This window comes from Centropristis striata, chromosome 1 (assembly GCF_030273125.1).
Source record: "Centropristis striata isolate RG_2023a ecotype Rhode Island chromosome 1, C.striata_1.0, whole genome shotgun sequence".
NCBI classification, from domain to species: Eukaryota; Metazoa; Chordata; class Actinopteri; order Perciformes; family Serranidae; genus Centropristis; species Centropristis striata.
In genome coordinates, this window is record NC_081517.1 from 25704121 (window position 1) to 25721307 (window position 17187).

At 38.5% G+C, this 17187-nt stretch overlaps 3 protein-coding genes across 3 annotated transcripts in view; 2 read left to right on the forward strand and 1 right to left on the reverse strand.

Annotated features, from left to right (window-relative positions):
- The window catches only part of LOC131973899 (pre-B-cell leukemia transcription factor 1-like), a 27367-nt gene extending 24915 nt beyond the window's left edge, over positions 1-2452 (reverse strand). Inside the window, exon 1 of the mRNA XM_059336029.1 lies at positions 2337-2452. The gene's annotated coding sequence lies outside the window, so the exon portion shown is untranslated. The remainder of the gene's footprint in view (positions 1-2336) is intronic.
- The window catches only part of mvb12a (multivesicular body subunit 12A), an 8398-nt gene extending 5235 nt beyond the window's left edge, over positions 1-3163 (forward strand). The window contains exons 6-10 of the mRNA XM_059336049.1: positions 72-212; positions 945-1054; positions 1149-1207; positions 1335-1400; positions 2365-3163. Coding sequence (XP_059192032.1) covers positions 72-212; positions 945-1054; positions 1149-1207; positions 1335-1400; positions 2365-2451 — 463 coding nt within the window. The 3' untranslated portion in view covers positions 2452-3163. The remainder of the gene's footprint in view (positions 1-71; positions 213-944; positions 1055-1148; positions 1208-1334; positions 1401-2364) is intronic.
- A 2900-nt stretch (positions 3164-6063) lies between these two features.
- On the forward strand, positions 6064-17187 carry LOC131973921 (transcription factor AP-4-like). The gene is made up of 7 exons (XM_059336061.1): positions 6064-6408; positions 9826-9991; positions 10118-10216; positions 11455-11625; positions 13118-13264; positions 14005-14175; positions 14311-17187. Exons 1-7 carry the CDS (start codon positions 6320-6322, stop codon positions 14464-14466), a joined length of 999 nt encoding a protein of 332 aa, XP_059192044.1. The 5' UTR covers positions 6064-6319; the 3' UTR covers positions 14467-17187.

The window sequence follows — 17187 nt, forward strand, 5'->3', positions numbered from 1 at the left end:
ATCAGGACATTTCTAAAATCCCATTGCCTAATTACACTTTTAATGTGTGATTAAATGTGCCTTTTCCCCAGAGACATCCATGGCTACGTGTTATGGTGCAGGAAGGGTCATTTTTCCAGCCCCATGCCCCAAGCTAAGCCCCGCAGTGTCACCCTGGACATCCGCAAACTGTCATTGGATCAGCCGTCTGCTCCTCTGCCCCTCAGACCCAGGTACAGTACTTATTTCATATCTTAAGCCGCAGTCCTGCTGGACAAAAAGCCCACAAACACCAACTACATCTGACATTTGTCTGGGGAAGTTACAATCAACATTCATTACCGGAATTTATAATTCAGTAGTAGTTACAGGTAACTATCGGCTTTTGCTCCGATCAGCAGTGATGGAAACATGACCCCAGATGGACACGCTAATGTTGGCCAACTTTTCCGGCTTAATGCCGTGACGTGTGTTCATTACCTCAGCCACAGATTCCATCCAACTCTGTCCAACCATCATTCCAAATTAGTCAGCACCGAGTTCTAATAAGAGACTGAAAAAGTAACAAATCTGAAAAGGAAGGAACCACTGTAACATTTTCACTGGCCTCCTTTCTGCTTTCTACTGTTTAATAACCCTGTTTTCCAGCATGTTTGTGAAAGAAAAAACAAAGGCGTTCTCATCTAATGGCCCATTTTTAGCAGGTTTAAAAACTGGCATACATGCAAAGAAGACTGACAGTGCATTTTAATAATTGAATGTTGGATGTTATGGTACTCCTGGTACACAAGTGATTAAAAAAAAAAGACATTGGTAACCAATGAGTAATAATGTTATATATTTCTCTTCATAAAAAATAAAGGTCAAAATAATATAGAGAATGCAGTTTTATAACTCTACATTATAGCACAGTTTTATTCTGTAGATGCTTTACTCTCTGCAAAAACACCTATTTGTCTCCACAGCAACCCACCTCCTCCACTGCCACATAATAAACTGAGTCAGAGACGCCACAGCCTCCACACCAAGGACAACTTGGACAAACCTGCTGACAGCAGTATGCAGGGAATCACAGGTATTTCAAGTCTCTCCACATGCACAAAGAAACATATTACTGATTCTCACTGCAGGCCACTAATTCAGCCACTACATACCTTCACCCTCTGCAGCTCTAGATGGAGTTCCCTTTAGCCTTCACCCAAAGTTTGATGCCCAGGCAAACGGCACGGTACGTTTGACATTCTCAACAATACTGAAGTATCTGAGTGAAAATGCAGCTTGTTTTGCCTCACTTTGTCTCATTTATACCTGTGATATACTCACATTTCTTTCTATTTACCACGTGTCTCTCTTAGGCTCTTCAACTGAACTCTCAACTAAACAACATACGTATAAAGTCTGTCCAAGACATTGAAAATGAGGTAGGTCACAGCTGACTCGATCTTAACTTCTGACATTAAAGGAGCAGTGTGCAGCATTTAGGGGGATCTATCGGCGGAAATGCTATAAATTATTCATTATGATGTTTTCTTTGTGTATAATCACCTGAAACTAGGAATTGTTGTGATTCAATAGTCCCTTTCATTGTGCAGTTTCATGCTGGGACATTTACGCCTCTGCAACATCTCGCCTCCACCATGAACGCGCCCGAAGCAGGATCCTTGGATCAAATGATCCCACCAATTTTGGTGGGACTGTTGGAAGCGGGACCACTATGAACGGGCCATCAGGGCGAAGCAGGATATTTGACATCATGCGTGACGTCTAACACACACCTCCCACTTGGTCTGACAGTCATCCAATCAGCAGCATGCACAACAACTGCGGCCGCCGTCGCTAGCTGTGCAAATCGTTTACAGCTTATTGTAAATTAACCAGCATGCTAACTGTACAAGTGGTGTCTGCTGCTGATTATAAACAAACCGGCATCGCTAACTGTGCACAGAGTGTCTGGTGCTCGTTGTAAACATACGGAGATTGCTAAGTGAACACCTCCGGCTGTAGTACATACATACATACTATACTGCTACAGAGCTAACTGTGTAGCCTATATCACTGTGCTACTGCGCAGCACTGCTCCTGTTCTGTCGCATGTCACTATCGTCTCCTCCCACCTCGTTCCGCGACGCCGGCCTGCACTATGAAAGGGCACAAATATCATGACTTCGCGGGATCACTATGAACGCCCTAAGGCGAAAAGCCAGCACAGATCTTTCCGGCAATATATCGGCACATTTGCGGGACCGCGCTATGAAAGGGGCTATTTAATTTCAGTCCACAACCTTAGCGCCTGTTGCTACTAAATCCCACACACTGCTCTTGAAACTTTCCTTACAAATAATTAAGAATATACTCACATTGTTTATGTTTTTGTTGTTTTCACAGTATAGCTACACTTTTGCGGTGGAGGAATCTGCTGCCAAAAGAACCAGGCCTTCAGTGCCTGCAGGAAGCGCTCCAGCTGCTCCGTGATCTGTACACTTTGAAAAAGCAACAATATCAAGACTCGGGTGTTCTGCTTTTGTCAAAAGGTGTTTGGCACGACAGCTAGCATCACGGTACAGACGAAGGATAATCTCACCTACATGTACACTGTAGGCTTTTTATATTAAACTTCAAGTGGGAAGGATTTATCATAACAGGGTAATTAAAGGGAAACTACACCTTTCTTCAAATGTATACATTTTATTCCTGTGGTCTAAGAAAATTATTGGTAAACATGAACTCTCCCAAATCCAAAAATTAAAGTGTAAAGTCAAGTATAAAGTCTGGAGCTGCTCCATAGACAGTGAACTGGTAAAGCTTAATAGAGGACTCACAGGGATACATTTTCTGATTCAGAAGTGAGAACACTAGAGTAGAATAAAGCTCATTTAGATATTTAAAAAATTACACAAAATTAGTTTCCCATTCATTGTCTATGTAGCAGCTCCAGACTTTATACCTGAAGTTTGAGACTTGCTCCTCTGGTTTCTGGCTTTGAGAGAAGCTCAGGTTCACAAATATTTATGGAAATGTTCTATGCCATGGAAATAACATATTGAAATCCTTCATTTATGTGGTGTTCCCCTTTTTAAAAGGTCAATTTTGACATGAGACTGACAATCACAGAGTTGGCTGTTCCCTTACATTCCTTTTTTATCGTCTTAAGTTTATACTCCGTTACTTTTCTCTTTAGTTTTTATTTGCCAAAGAAAAAGGCCTGTTTGAGTGGAAATAATACTTTTAATGATGTCATTTGAAGGTAGTTATATGTAATAACATCTTCACCGGGTTAAAGATGTTATGAATCGACAATACTTGAGAGTATCTGTGGTTTGGGACTGATATTCTGCAGCATTAAGCTCAATTTTTACATGCTCAATTTCAATTAAATGTCATTTATGCAAAAGATTATTTATGAGACCACAAAGATGCACTTGCCATTGAAGATGTGTGCTACTAGCTCTTTGGTCTGTTACTTGATATCCATTAGTGCTACGCAGCTGTACTTGTATAAATCATTAAGAATTTCTTAAGCAGAGCTGTAATAGTGAGCATTGGTGGATAAATTCACCAGATACACTAAATATTTAAATGTAGGATATATTGTATTTCTTGTATGATGAGTAAGATACTACTACAGTTGCAGTTGTGTAAGCCCAAAAAATTAAATAATATATCCTTTTTAGGGTGAATGGAGGCAGGTTGTATATTTAGGTCTGTGTGTGTTAGTTGTACGTAAGCAAAATATGTAAGAGGGGAGATATGTATTTGAATTATCAGGCAGAATAAGGACCAAATATTTGTTTTTGTCTTTTTACAATATATAAAAATTGTTTATACTTTTATTGCATGAATAAAATAAAAAGCTAAGAAACACTAATTGAGGTGTGTTGCTTACTGAACAAGCTATTCTGCATTTAAGGCACATTTGAGAAATGAACGCTATTAGAACATCTGTTTGAAATCTAAAGGAATACCTTCAAGTAATTTATTTTTAAAGACAGTACCTACTCAGAATAGTTTTTTTAAATACATAATCTGATTACTTGTATTGCTGGTTTTGATTTTCTGAGCCTATTTTGGATTTAAATCAGTCGTCTCTGAGTGACAAATCATGTCTTGCAGATTTAACACTGAAAGTTGTATATAAAACAAGTTTAAAATGAACTTGGCATTACCAGTTCAGTCTCTTTATTCACAAAAACAGGTTTCAAAATAATTTATCATTTATGTTTTATCCATTTAAAACTGAAACTGAATTTTTTTTTGTGGGTCCATTCTTTTCATTTCTATTATATCCTAAATATAACACTATATTCCACACTCAGGTTATTATGCATCTATTCACAACAACTTTTCTATGTGTCAATAGCTCTTTACCACTTTGACAGTAAAATTTGACATGTAAATGCAGCACTATGCTTTTCTTTTCAAAGGTGGATGGAGACAGACATTATGGTGCATTACTGCCACCTGCTGTATGATGCTGGACTGTTTATGCTGCATGTGTTATGTATACATCATACATAATTTACGTCACTGCCTCGCTGCACAGTAAACTGTTATGCAACCTTTCAGGTGAAATCTTTCATGATTTTTCTAAATTATCTATTTTTTTCACTTAACAACTTTTGTATTTTTTAATGACAAATATATCACAAGTTGTCAAACGCGTGATACTTAAACTGCTTTCTGACACTCCAATAATGCAATTTTTTTTAAATACTCACTCAGAAGTGCATTGACATTGTTTCCAATTTGTGCATGAAAAACCAATAAACAAAGGTCATTAAAAAATAACAGGATATGAGTGACTCAACACACTGCATGATCTGCATGATAGATAACTTTAATGGATTTTTTAATTTCCATGGTCTGTGGTCCAATTATTAATCAACGTTCAGCACTTCTGTGTACTCAAATGTAGCCTAATTGTGTTAATAACATTCGTTACTAACTAGTATACTATTACATTCAATACTTATATCATTTTATATCTAGTATATTACATTATAATCAAAAATACAGCTACAACAATACAACTTTATTTGTATCTTATGTAATAAGAACATTTTTATTTGTTTGATATATTGATGCTTTTGTCTAAAATATTGTCTGTTTTATATTATAGTAAAAGAAAAAAACTTTCTTCTGAACTGTATTTCTGACAGTAGAAATAACAAAACTTAAAAACTGAAAGAAAGCAACAAAGGGATTAATTTAGATCCCTCGATTATCTAAATTCTGGTAAGTAAAAAACAGAATTTATGGCAGCCAGGAGAGCACTGGGATGCCCCTGGGCATAAATGAGCCGTTGGGCTTTAATGATGGGGTTTCAAGTTATGGGAAATAATACAGGTGGTGCCTTGAGACCACGATCATTTCCATTTTTAATGAAAATAATTAATTAAACAAATAGGTGACATGGTGAATAGGAATTTTAAAATAAATATATAACATATTTCACAGAAATCATACTGCACAAAGTCTTTTTTTTTGTCATAAAACTTGTTTTTTTATTAAGTGATAAAGATCATATTGCCAGACTCTTGCCTATATACAGCCCCAATGGTGAACTTGTGTTTCACATTTTGCCCAGCTGGAGATAATCATAAAAAGTATAACTAATAAATGTATATAATGTAAAGCCAAATAGTGCAAAGCAGTATTTCTAAATATCTGAATAATCAAATATGCAATTAGAATTCACTGTGGTGTGAACATCTGTTGCAGATATAGACTCGATGACTAACTGTATTTCAGCAATAGGTGACACATAACTGCCACATTATCCAACACCAGACACAATGTTATCTACTTCACGGTTGTTCTAGTTTCTTCCTCCCGCTTGTATGTATGCTATGACACAATCATTGCTAGTGTTTGTGTGCACCGCTATCTTATACTGTGTATGACGCTTTGGTTTGCAGCAGCTCTGCAGCTACACTCTGGTCTGTTTGTTCTGCTTTCCGGAAACAGGGCTCTGATTCCAACCAGCTGTTTCCCGCCTCGCACAGATCAGCTGCACACACACACACACACACACACGTAGTAGGCGGAGGCAGCACACACACACACACAGACACGTAGTAGGCGGAGGCAAGAAGCCACACACACACACATTGGAGGGAACCCCATCAGCTGTGGGAAGCAACACAGCTTGAACTTACTTTTATTTTTCTAAGTCTATTCTTCAGATTTCCAGATTTTGAAGCTTTATTTTAGATATGCGCCATTGAGGAGTAAAGCGAGAGCTCTGTGCTGAAAAAAAGTACATCATTATATGTTAACAAGGACAGCAGTGGAGGAAGAAAAAAAAACAGAAAACACGGACTACAGAAGGTGGCTTTGAAGCATGGAATATTTCATGATGCCGACAGAGAAGATCCCGTCCTTACAGCATTTCAAGAAGACAGAGAAGGATGTTATTGGGGGTCTCTGCAGGTGTGTAGCTAGCTATTTTTTTGTTGATACGAAACTGCTTGCACAAATCATCCCTCGTGTCGCTGTCGTGTGTATGTGTGTGATGCAGCCTCACTTCAGTTAGCATGTTAGCTGTTAGCTCCACTGCGATATCTTGGCAGCAGGAGCGTGGTTGTAGAAATTAGCAGCTCGGTGGCCAGCTGCTGCGGCGAGGATATAGGAGATATTTTAACCTGAGTTATTACACAGGCTGGTCTAGTTATATGTAATAACATTAAAGGGGCATGTTTACAACCATTCGGCTCTGAAATATGTAAATCAGCGACATGAAATCGATACATTTGCTTCCAGTTGAACACCAACCACGTGGTAGTTAACGTGTTCCCCGCCGCGTCGCTGCTGGACACCAAATCACATGTTTACAACCACATAGTTTCTTACAAACCATAATATTTAAACAACATTGCTTGTATTTGTAATTTATTTGTCGCTGCACTAGCTGTGGGTGTGTTCGGTTATACTATGTGCGTAGTTCAATACAGCTCCGCGCAGCAGCCATGGCTGCGTCGTGTGCTAAAATTAGCTTAGCTTGGCTAACGACTTAGCCATCACAACGCACTCGTTTTCTCTATGTGTTGTGTGTGTAGTGACTCGTTTTACTCGCATGTACGAGCTTGTTTAACCGAAATATGCAGCCTTATAAGTGTAACAGTGGCCATGCACATGCGTCCTTTCGCAGCAGACCAATGATTAGCTGCTAGCTTGGTGCTAAAAGGTAGAAAGCATTGTTCTCCATGATGCCAGGGGGCCTGCTGCTGCTGCTGCTGCTGGCGGAGTCACATTTCACTGCTGCTACCGTCCAGACAGCCCGACGCGCCCTCCGGCGGCCATGTTGGAGGCCCGCAGCTCCTGACAACAGCTGATTTTATCTCTAAACTTTAAAAACCCCGACACGCTTCAGCTTTTTTTGTCTAACTAATCGTCACCCTGTTAAGATAATCTCCTAACTCATTTTTTCAAGTTTGGCAGGAAACACAAAAAACTTCACCAAAAGTGTAACATATGACATGTATTGATCATTTTACTCAAAAAGGATGTAACAAAGGATGGCTATTGGCATAGTAATAACACTGTGTAAATTATGTAACTTAAGAGAAATAAATGACATAGACAGTTTTTGAACATGCCTTTGTGACTGAAGCAAGATATGGTAACACTTTGTTTTGAAGGTGTCTACATAAGAGTCACACAAGCCTGTCAGAAACATGACATGACAAGTATCATGAGCATTAATGTTACTTCAAAGTGTCATTATTAATGTTTATGACACATCCCATGTCATGTTTGACACGCTCATGTCACTCGTATGTAGACACCTTAGAGTAAAGTGTTATCTTATCATGCTTAAGTCACAAAGGCATGTTAAAAAATTGCCTAAGTCACATTTTATTTTGACTTAGGTATAATAAATCCACTTAAGTCACACACTTGACATAGGCCATTATCTTAAAGGGGTAAAATCACATGATCTGATCAACTGAGGATGAAGGTGATTTTACCATAGGTGGCCGGCGTCATGAGGAGACGATTTAGAAAAAAACAATTTTGACCAAAAAAATGACATAGGCTGTTATTTTAACAGCGTGACAATATTATAAATTTGTGTCAGCAGACAGTCGTTAACATTGGAGCATAGGATGCTAAATGTTTATCATCATAGAAATTTGCTTTGTCTGTTGATTAAGATGCAGCAAGCACATGTTTAATTTTTGTTTTCATTTTTTTACTTGATGTTGGACTGAAGTCGGCATTAAAAGGATATTTATTCTTTAGTACATTTCTTCAGTTTGTTTGTACATTTGACACAATCCTTTTTTCAGAGGAGTCGAAAGAAAACATCCAATATACACATTTAGGTGTAAATTTGACTACACTTCACATTTATTTGTGTCTGAAAGTGATCTAAATTCACCAATTTTTTTTGGGATAATGCCTGATTTGAATATTTTAAAACAAGAAATTGTAGTTCAAAAGCATTTATCTGAATGTAAATAATCAACTGGGAAAGTTTCATGGTGGTATTTATTGAGAAAAAAAATGATGCTACTCACCCTTATTGTCCTTAAAAATTTATGGTATTTTCTCAAAACATATCTTTAAAGGCTGTTTTTTCAACAACAACAAAAATTCTCTAATACTCTAAACCAGAAATCTCCACTTCAGCAGCACTTCCATACAGCAGCAGTCCACTTTTATTCCTATCTTTATTCATCATTAATAGCCTCTTTTATTGAACATTTTATTCGATAAAAACATTATGTTTCTAACATCTGTTTAGTGTATTCTCTGAATTATGGAGTAATAAAAAGAGATATCCAAAAGCCCATCTGTAGAAACAAGAATAATGCATCATTTGCAAATTTAATCATAACATTCCAGAAAACTTTATGTAAGTAATCAACTGGGGAAGTTTTACTATGATCTCTGTTTGCTACAGTTTTTACTCTGTTTACCTGTAGTGTATATAACTAACTAATATAATTACTAACTTTTTACACATGCGCAATATAATCCCTATAGACTAAGTTAAGCTCTAAATGTTGTTGTTATGCTCTTCACTCTGCCCATAAATTCATTATAAGGGGGTTAATGAGTGCGTTAGGATTTATTTAAGAGAGCCTTTCAAATTAGATAAATTTGAGGCGAGAAAATAAAACATAGGGCTTATTTTAAGGGCAGTGTGCATTCATGATTAGGTAAGCAAGGTTTTATTTTTATTTTTTTGCAGCTTTGTAGTTTTTAGTTGAGCAGATGCTACTGGCTTGTAAACACAGAGTAAGAAATGCAACTAAATTTAGCTCTGAACATTAGTATGGCTGCACACCCACACTCATCCTTTGTAGAAAATAACTATTTAGAGCCATGTGCGCCGTGTCCTCTGTCTGACCTCTTTCTTTTTTCATAAACATCCCGATGTGGCTCGTCGGGTTTGTTGTCATCTTGCCAGCATGATCGTCTTCAGGCTTAATGGTTCACGTATTTCTCCCCCTGAGTAAATATGACACTGAGAAGGTTTTTGCCACCACAACATCCAGCCTCGTGGGGTGGATGTGTGTGAGAGGGCACCGAGTTCATCCAAACTCGAAGATCTCGCCGCAGCTAGACTGAGGAATGTAGGGAGGTCGAGGCTAAAGCCTGTAAGGGTCTAGGGAGTCGGTGTCAGAGATCAACTCTTTGCTGGTTTTATTGTTGCTGTTTATTGACCAAGAAGAGCAGATGTCTGTGAACAGCTTGTTCAACTAATTTCTAATGACAGGCTTCCATCTTTTTGGCTTAAACCTGAATAATACGCAGGATTAAATGTGTCCGAGAGGAGCTACAACCTTTGACAGTTGATAGAAAAATAATCGTCTCTCTCCTTTGACTTTGCTCCCTCAGCCTGGCCAACATCCCCCTCAGTCCAGAGACAGCCCAGGACCAGGAGAGACGAATCCGCCGTGAGATCGCCAACAGCAATGAACGCCGGCGCATGCAGAGCATCAACGCGGGCTTCCAGTCCCTCAAAACACTCCTGCCCCATACAGATGGAGAGAAACTCAGCAAGGTGCAGAAAGCATGCAAACACTTTAAATCTGCTGAACACCTCTGTGTGTAAAAGTTTTGTGAGAATGTTGAGTTGTTTGTCCCACCACTGTTCTCCTTTCAACCTTTTTTCTCTCGACCCTGCCAGGCGGCCATCTTGCAGCAGACATCAGACTACATCTTTGCCTTGGAACAGGAAAAGACGCAGCTCCTGGCACAGAACAACCAGCTCAAACGCTTCATCCAGGTAACCGCCGCCTTTGATCATAAGTGTGTCTAACCCATTTTAAATCCATGTTTTTTATAACTTATATTACCACTACCAATCCGTTATATCAAGCTGATAGTTCCTATCTTGCAGGTGTCTCCTACTTTAAGTTCAGTATAGAAATAACCTGCCAAGACCTGAAACTAAATGTTTACTTTCAAATGGATTACCACCCAACACATAGGGCTGGGCGATATGGACCAAAAGTCATATTCTGATATATTTAGGCTGAATATTGATATATGATATATATTCCAATATTTTTATCACAAAGTGAGAGCAAATGTTCAGTCAAAGTCAAAGCCACATATGTCATGTCACAAGTAGTTTTATTGAAACCGTTTATTAAAGTGAACATAAATACTGTATAACAACAGGAGTACCTTTTTTCCAAATCAAAACTCCATAAAGTACACATTTAAGTAAAAAATATCTTAAATAAAAATAGCCTTTTAAATGAAATAGGCCAATCTTTTTCTGAAATTAATATATTTTATACGAGAAAAGAATAACGGTTTCAATAAAACTACTTGTGACTTGTCATATTTGACTTTGACTGAACATTTGCTCTCACTTTGGTCCATATCGCCCAGCCCTGGTATAAAGACAAGATAGCTAAAGCTCCAACTGGGAAACAAAAAACTGAAATATTTTGGAATCAGGTTTGTAAAGTATTTCACAAACTGGAAAAAAAAAACACTGTATGCAAATTGCAAAATCTCTGTTAAAAAGAGATATGGTGTCCGTGATACATGTTATGTAGGATAAGGGCTCATGTGTGTTCAGCTTTAGATACAGAGACAGATCTTAAAGGAAGTATAAATCAGGCCTACGGTGTTTACATGTGGCGGAGGTGTGATGTATCTATCAGCTGACGGCACCAGGAAGTGTGTCAGAGGCACCAGGAGCACATCAATATCACATGATTTTTGTCACCTACACAGCTTAGACTTCCTATTTGGACAGCTTGCAAGTGTTGGCAAAGACGGCACAGCGCATTCTCAGTCTCCATGCAGCCATGTGAAAAATATGTGTCATTTGTTTACCATGCTGTTGGTTCACCTGGTGCTTTGTTTTCTTGGCCAACTGGCCATTTTTTCAGTTCTTTTTTTTTTTCTCCAGATTTTGAATAGTGTATTTGGAGAATCCCCCATCCCCTAATTGAGTTTTAATGCTATATTTAATGAAACATCTGTGTTACTTTTTGATTTACCCAGGAGTTCAGCGGCTCATCACCCAAGAGGAGGCGAGCCGAGGAGAAGGATGAAGGAATTGGCTCTCCCGACACCCTGGAGGAGGAGAAAGTGGAGGAGGTGAGGAGGGAGATGTTGGAGCTGCGACAGCAACTGGACAAAGAACGCTCGGCTCGTATGCAGCTGGAGGAAACGGTGAGACAAGGGGGGGTACAGACGCTTGTCATGACTTGTATTTCAGTGGTGCAGGAGTCATTTAACAACAGCAATATCTGATTATAGGCCTGTCACCATAACACATTTTTTAGGACGATATATTTTCCCAGAAACTATCACGATAAACGATAGTATCTATGTCGTTTTAGTTTTGTAGCGATATTAGAGCATAATAAGTACATCCTTTTCCACAGCAATACATTTTTAAATCTCAGGAATATTAAACATTGGAATTGAAGTGTAGAAAAGAAATGTTAAAATATCCTAGATAAATAAAACATAAATAAATAAACTACAACCAAAACAAATAAAATAGACTTTCAGGCTCTGATAACAAAAAATTGCAATGTGTTAATCATTATGTATTATATTATTGTATGATTAAAATAACAAACAGCTCGACAGGCTGCTTGGGAAATATTGTTTTTTTTTCCGCCAATTCGTACTGCCTGTCAAACATTTACAGCATTACTTTAAACACAACACAAAAAAAGCACAAAAGTCCTGCATGTAAACGACAATACATTGAGTCCAGAAAAAAAACTATTGTGTACATTTTTATATATTGAACGATAAGTCGATATAGTAATTATCATGACAGGCCTATCTGACTGTCAGACATTTAGCTTCTCTCAATCTATTCTAAGCTTGTGAAGAACTATTCAGTTGTTATTCCACACTTGTTATCAGTTTCTGGGTCCGCTGCATGATTTACATGGTGTTAGTGTTGACAGATTTGCCAGTTTACCAGCCAGATCCTGATAAGCTCATATCCTGGATCTACCTGAACAGCAGGTTAAGACAAGGGGGATTGAACAGGTGGTTGAAGACAAACAGAAACTTCAACAGGCAGCGAAAGGGAAAAGTAAACAGCAGGGGAGATGCAGGGTTGAGATATTTTTAAAAGTGAACTGAGCTTGTTTTGCACTTTAATTGGTGCAGAAGTCGTTCCTTGTAGGGCTGGGCGATATGGACCAAAAGTCAAATCCCGATATATTTAGGCTGAATATCGATATACGATATATATACCAATATTTTTATCGCAAACAGAGAGCAAATGTTCAGTCAAAGTCAAAGCCAAATATAACATGTCACAAGGAGTTTAATTGAAAGTGTTTATTTAAGTGAACATAAATACTGTATAACAACAGGAGTACCTTTTTAAAAAAAATCAAAGCTCCATAAAGTGCACATTTAAATTAAATAAATAAATAAATCAAAATAGCTTATAAAATAGGCCAATCTTTTTCCGAAATATATATATATATAATTATATGACAAAAGAATAACGAACATTACAAAAGAACTATATATGACAAACCCTTGTAAGGGCAGAATTTATATATAAAAGAAAAAAAAAAGAACTATACTGATATATGTGATATGGTCTAATTCCATATCACATTTAAAAATATATCGATATATCGCCCAGCCCTAGTTCCTCGTGTAATTACTGCGTGTTTGTGTGCAGGTGCGATCTCTGGACACCCAGCTGCAGCCAGAGCGTCTGAAGGTGATCACTCAGCAGGTGGAGGAGGAGCAGGCGCTCATCCAGAGCCAAACGCTGCTACGGCTGCAGCAGATACACGCTGCTGACAGACAACCACACAGTCCGCAGGTAAGAGACACACACGTGCTTAAAACATGACCGGCGATGTCTGTGTTGCAATTTCCAAACCTTACACAAAAGGCTTCTGGAGTGAGGTATTCTGGCCCTTTAAATCATGTCATGTGGGGCTCAACACAGAGTTCCAATGCATTAAAACACTTGAATTTTAATGTGGTGTTTTAAAGGTGGATCACGAACAAAGTGCTTGAAACTGCTTACACTGCAAAAAAGTGGTGTCTGAAAAAACAAGATAAAAGCACTTAATCTGAGGGAAATTATCTTGCTGCATGGACAGATAATTTCACTTGACCAAATTTCTTGAATTAAGATTGTTAGATCTAGAGATAAGCATGTTGAACACTTAAAATAAGAAATTAACTCTTAAAGATAAATTATCTCGCACTTCTAAATGTAACTTATTTTTTATCTTGGTAAGAAACAAATCATTTGCAGTGTAGAAAAAGCACATCTTGAAGCATGCAACATTGTTTTCCATAAATTTGTTTTGTTTTAAAATGCATAGCAATGCACACCAATTGCAAAATAACATCTAATTTAATGTGATGAAAAAGTGCAATAACCAGTATACTGTGTATATGGTAATTTACCGTAGCTTTAAGGTGCTGAGAAAGCTTAAAAATGCACTTTGAAATGCTTGAAAACAGCTTTATTTTGACTTTGGAAAAAGTCTTGGAACACTGAAAAAGTAAATGCACACAGATGTAGTAATATTCTGTTCATATTTCCAGGTGCTGGCTCCTCCCACTCCCCCTGCCCCGACCCACCACCCCACGGTCATCGTTCCTGCCCCGACACTAACCCAGCACCCCCACCATCACGTCACCGTGGTGACCATGAGCCCGTCTGTCCACACCAGCACGGTGTCCACATCCAGACAGAACCTGGACACTATTGTGCAGGTAGGAGAATGTTGGAGAATTGTGGTTGAGCTAGCTGAAAGTAAAAAAAATAGTAATCATTTTATAGTAAAAAGAAAAATCTGAGAATCGTCGCTAAGTGGACTGAACGTGTTCTTCCCCGCTCTCTGCTTTCAGGCCATCCAGCACATCGAGCGCGCTCAGGAGAGAAGAGCGAGCGCCGAGGAGGAGCAGAGAAGAGCCGTCATCGTCAGCCCCGCCCACGTCGCCATGGACACCGCCTGCTCGGACACAGACACCGACACAGAGGGCGAGGACTGCTCGATGAACTGATCCACCCCATGAACTCACATACACACACAAACACTTAAAAATACCTACTCACTGTAAGATTCCCTCCAGGAGCTCGACTACTTAAAAAAAAATCTTTCTTTGGCATTATCCAAACTCCTAAATCCAGTGGTTAAGCTCTGTGTCAGTCTTGTACTGTAAAATCTCTGAAGATTGAAAACATAGGATGGTCAGCGTGCAGAGGAGGCCCTGTGGGATTTTTTTTTTCAATGTCAGAGCCGGTCTGTGGCTACTTGAAAACTTGAGGGTCTCCTGGTGTAAAAAAGCTCTCAGCATCAGTCCGTCCTTCACGTGTGTTTATGTGTGCTACATACAGTCGCAGTATCACAGTTAACTGTCGTCACTGGCGCGCTGACAGTATTATACGATGGAGCCAGTACAGTGGAGAGTTGAATGTAACAATGACACAATAAGCAAGCAGCTCTTGATTCTGAAGAGCTGCAGTTATTTTTTTCCCAGTCTTAATTAGTTTGTTTTTTCTTTGTTTGCTGGTTAGTGAGGTGATATTCTCACGCGAGCGGCCACAAAACTCAACTTAAACTACAACAGAAGGCATTTTCTAAATTAAAAAAAGTTAGGGACAAATTCAAACTTAATTGCAGATTAATTTGAGGATAGGTGTTGAATGAAATTATGTCTGATTTACTTGAAAAAAGGTTGTTTTTGATATCAAATAAGCCCTTAAAAAATAAGCTGTTGAACAATATACATTGATCGTCTTTTGATTTTTATGTTTTTCATGTTTTTGTTTACTTTTTTTTTTTTGTCCGTCAGGGTTACTGAATGTCGAAGGTGAACATTTTGTTATATTGAGATTAACAACTTAAAGTTGGAGGTTTGTCAGGTTTCCACAGAGAGCCGGAGGCCTTGAGATGAATTCAGATTTAAAAGTTTTGAGCCAATCAAAGTCGCCCCCCTTATCTGGCGGTGATGGTTGTTGCACCCACAACTTAAACAGTGTGGGTTTTTAAAGACGAACCAAATGTTGGTTCATTGCCGGAAAACAAACAGTTAGTGGCTGTTGTTCACTTTCAATCTCAGACAATTTGACTGAATCAAACTTGCATATGAAGATATGTCAAGTTTGGCTGATGTGTAAATCTGAAACAGACCCACATGCTCTGTTTGCATGAAGGCTTCCGGTTTTCCTCCAAAGACTTGCGGTCTATCTTCTGGTCTCGGTTTGTTGATTTCAGTGACTATGCACTAGTTTTTCGGTATTTATGCAATTCCATCTTCAGTCCATTTGTTGGTGTCATTTCTCCATGAGGTGAAGTTATCTATGCACCGTCGATAGGTGTGTACATCACACCTACAGTATGTGTGAAACCTAACATGCTTGTATCAAAGAATGTAGTCTCTACTTGCAAGGTGCTCTTTGTCACCCCGGCGCTCTGCCGATCAGCAGCGAGCCGAGGCCCGAACCCTTCGTTGTAACTTCACACTTGATCACGTTTATTATTACATGTTTTGAATCTTTCGCAAAAATGATGTGCGTCATTCCCACATCTCGGGATCGCTTAGAGAGTCGGGGCGCAGGGAGGAGTCGTGTCTGGTTACAAATCACAGAAGAGTTTGTGTCTCGTTGTGATATTTGCTCACAAATATGAAAAAAAAAATATATATTGATTCTTACTGAATTCCAACCCAAACAGCATCATTTTGGAACATAAATTAAATGAAAGATCAGCAGCTTTAGTTGGAAGCACGTACTGATTGTTTAAGTTTTCAGTGCATCATAAGCCACAAAAAGTGCAAAACTCTAATAAAAAGCACTGATGTGAACTGCAGATCTCTCCCCAAACCCCCATTTGTCTCTCTAAAATGCACCAAGTCTGTCCACCTCATGTTATGTTGCTTATATTTCTCGGGAATTTGACTGGAAATCCCTGCTTGGAGCCTCCCTCCTGTCATACTCGATTGGATACGCTGACTTGATGCTGTAAACATTCCTTTTATTTGGATTTGTATCCGTCTTTTGATCTCTTATATGTTCTGTTGCCAGTTGAATGCATGTTACTAATTGCTGTTTCGTCTAAAGCGGGCTTTTGTTTTTCAAATTTTCTTTGCAGGTTTCTTTCTGTTTTTTTCATGACTGATGCTTTCAGTGTGAATCTGTCTTGTGTGAGATGTGTGGACACTATTCAGTCACTGACATCAATTTTATATCTGGTTAGACTAGTATTTTCATGCCAAACATGGTGGGAAACTCATATTTTGTTTGTGAGACTTTGTTAAGGGTTTGGTGTTTTGCTGACTAATGGTAAGCCTCAGCCTGAGGTTTGTGATTGGTCAGTGAGAACACTTCTCCCCAGATGTTTCTGTACATTGTGTTGCAGCACTGCTGTCTTTTGGTGGAATTTGAGATGTTTGATATGAAGCACTTGCTGTCCTGTACTGCCTGAATCAATGATGAGGAAGAATTCTTTTTGCCATTTATTTTTTTGTAAACTCTTTGCTGTGACACGACTCAACAGCTGTTTATTGTGTTCTGCTTTTCTGTCTATTTTTTCATCTTTCTTGTCCGGTTTTCCATTTTTGGTGACAAGCATTTTTTTTAAATATTTTTGTGATTTTTGTTTTTGTTATTTTTCCCATCAGTCCAGGTCGATGAGAAGCTGTTATATTTTGTTTATAAAAACTTGGGTAAACAGGCCTTTGTAAAGAGGAAAAAAAAATAAAATTTGTACTTTTTTTATTACA

Coding starts and splice junctions, on each gene's coding strand:
- LOC131973921 (XM_059336061.1), top strand. CDS start 6,320: ATGGAATATTTCATGATGCCGACAGAGAAGATCCCGTCCTTACAGCAT. Junction 9,992..10,117: donor ATGGAGAGAAACTCAGCAAG/GTGCAGAAAGCA, acceptor CGACCCTGCCAG/GCGGCCATCTTGCAGCAGAC. Junction 11,626..13,117: donor GTATGCAGCTGGAGGAAACG/GTGAGACAAGGG, acceptor GTTTGTGTGCAG/GTGCGATCTCTGGACACCCA.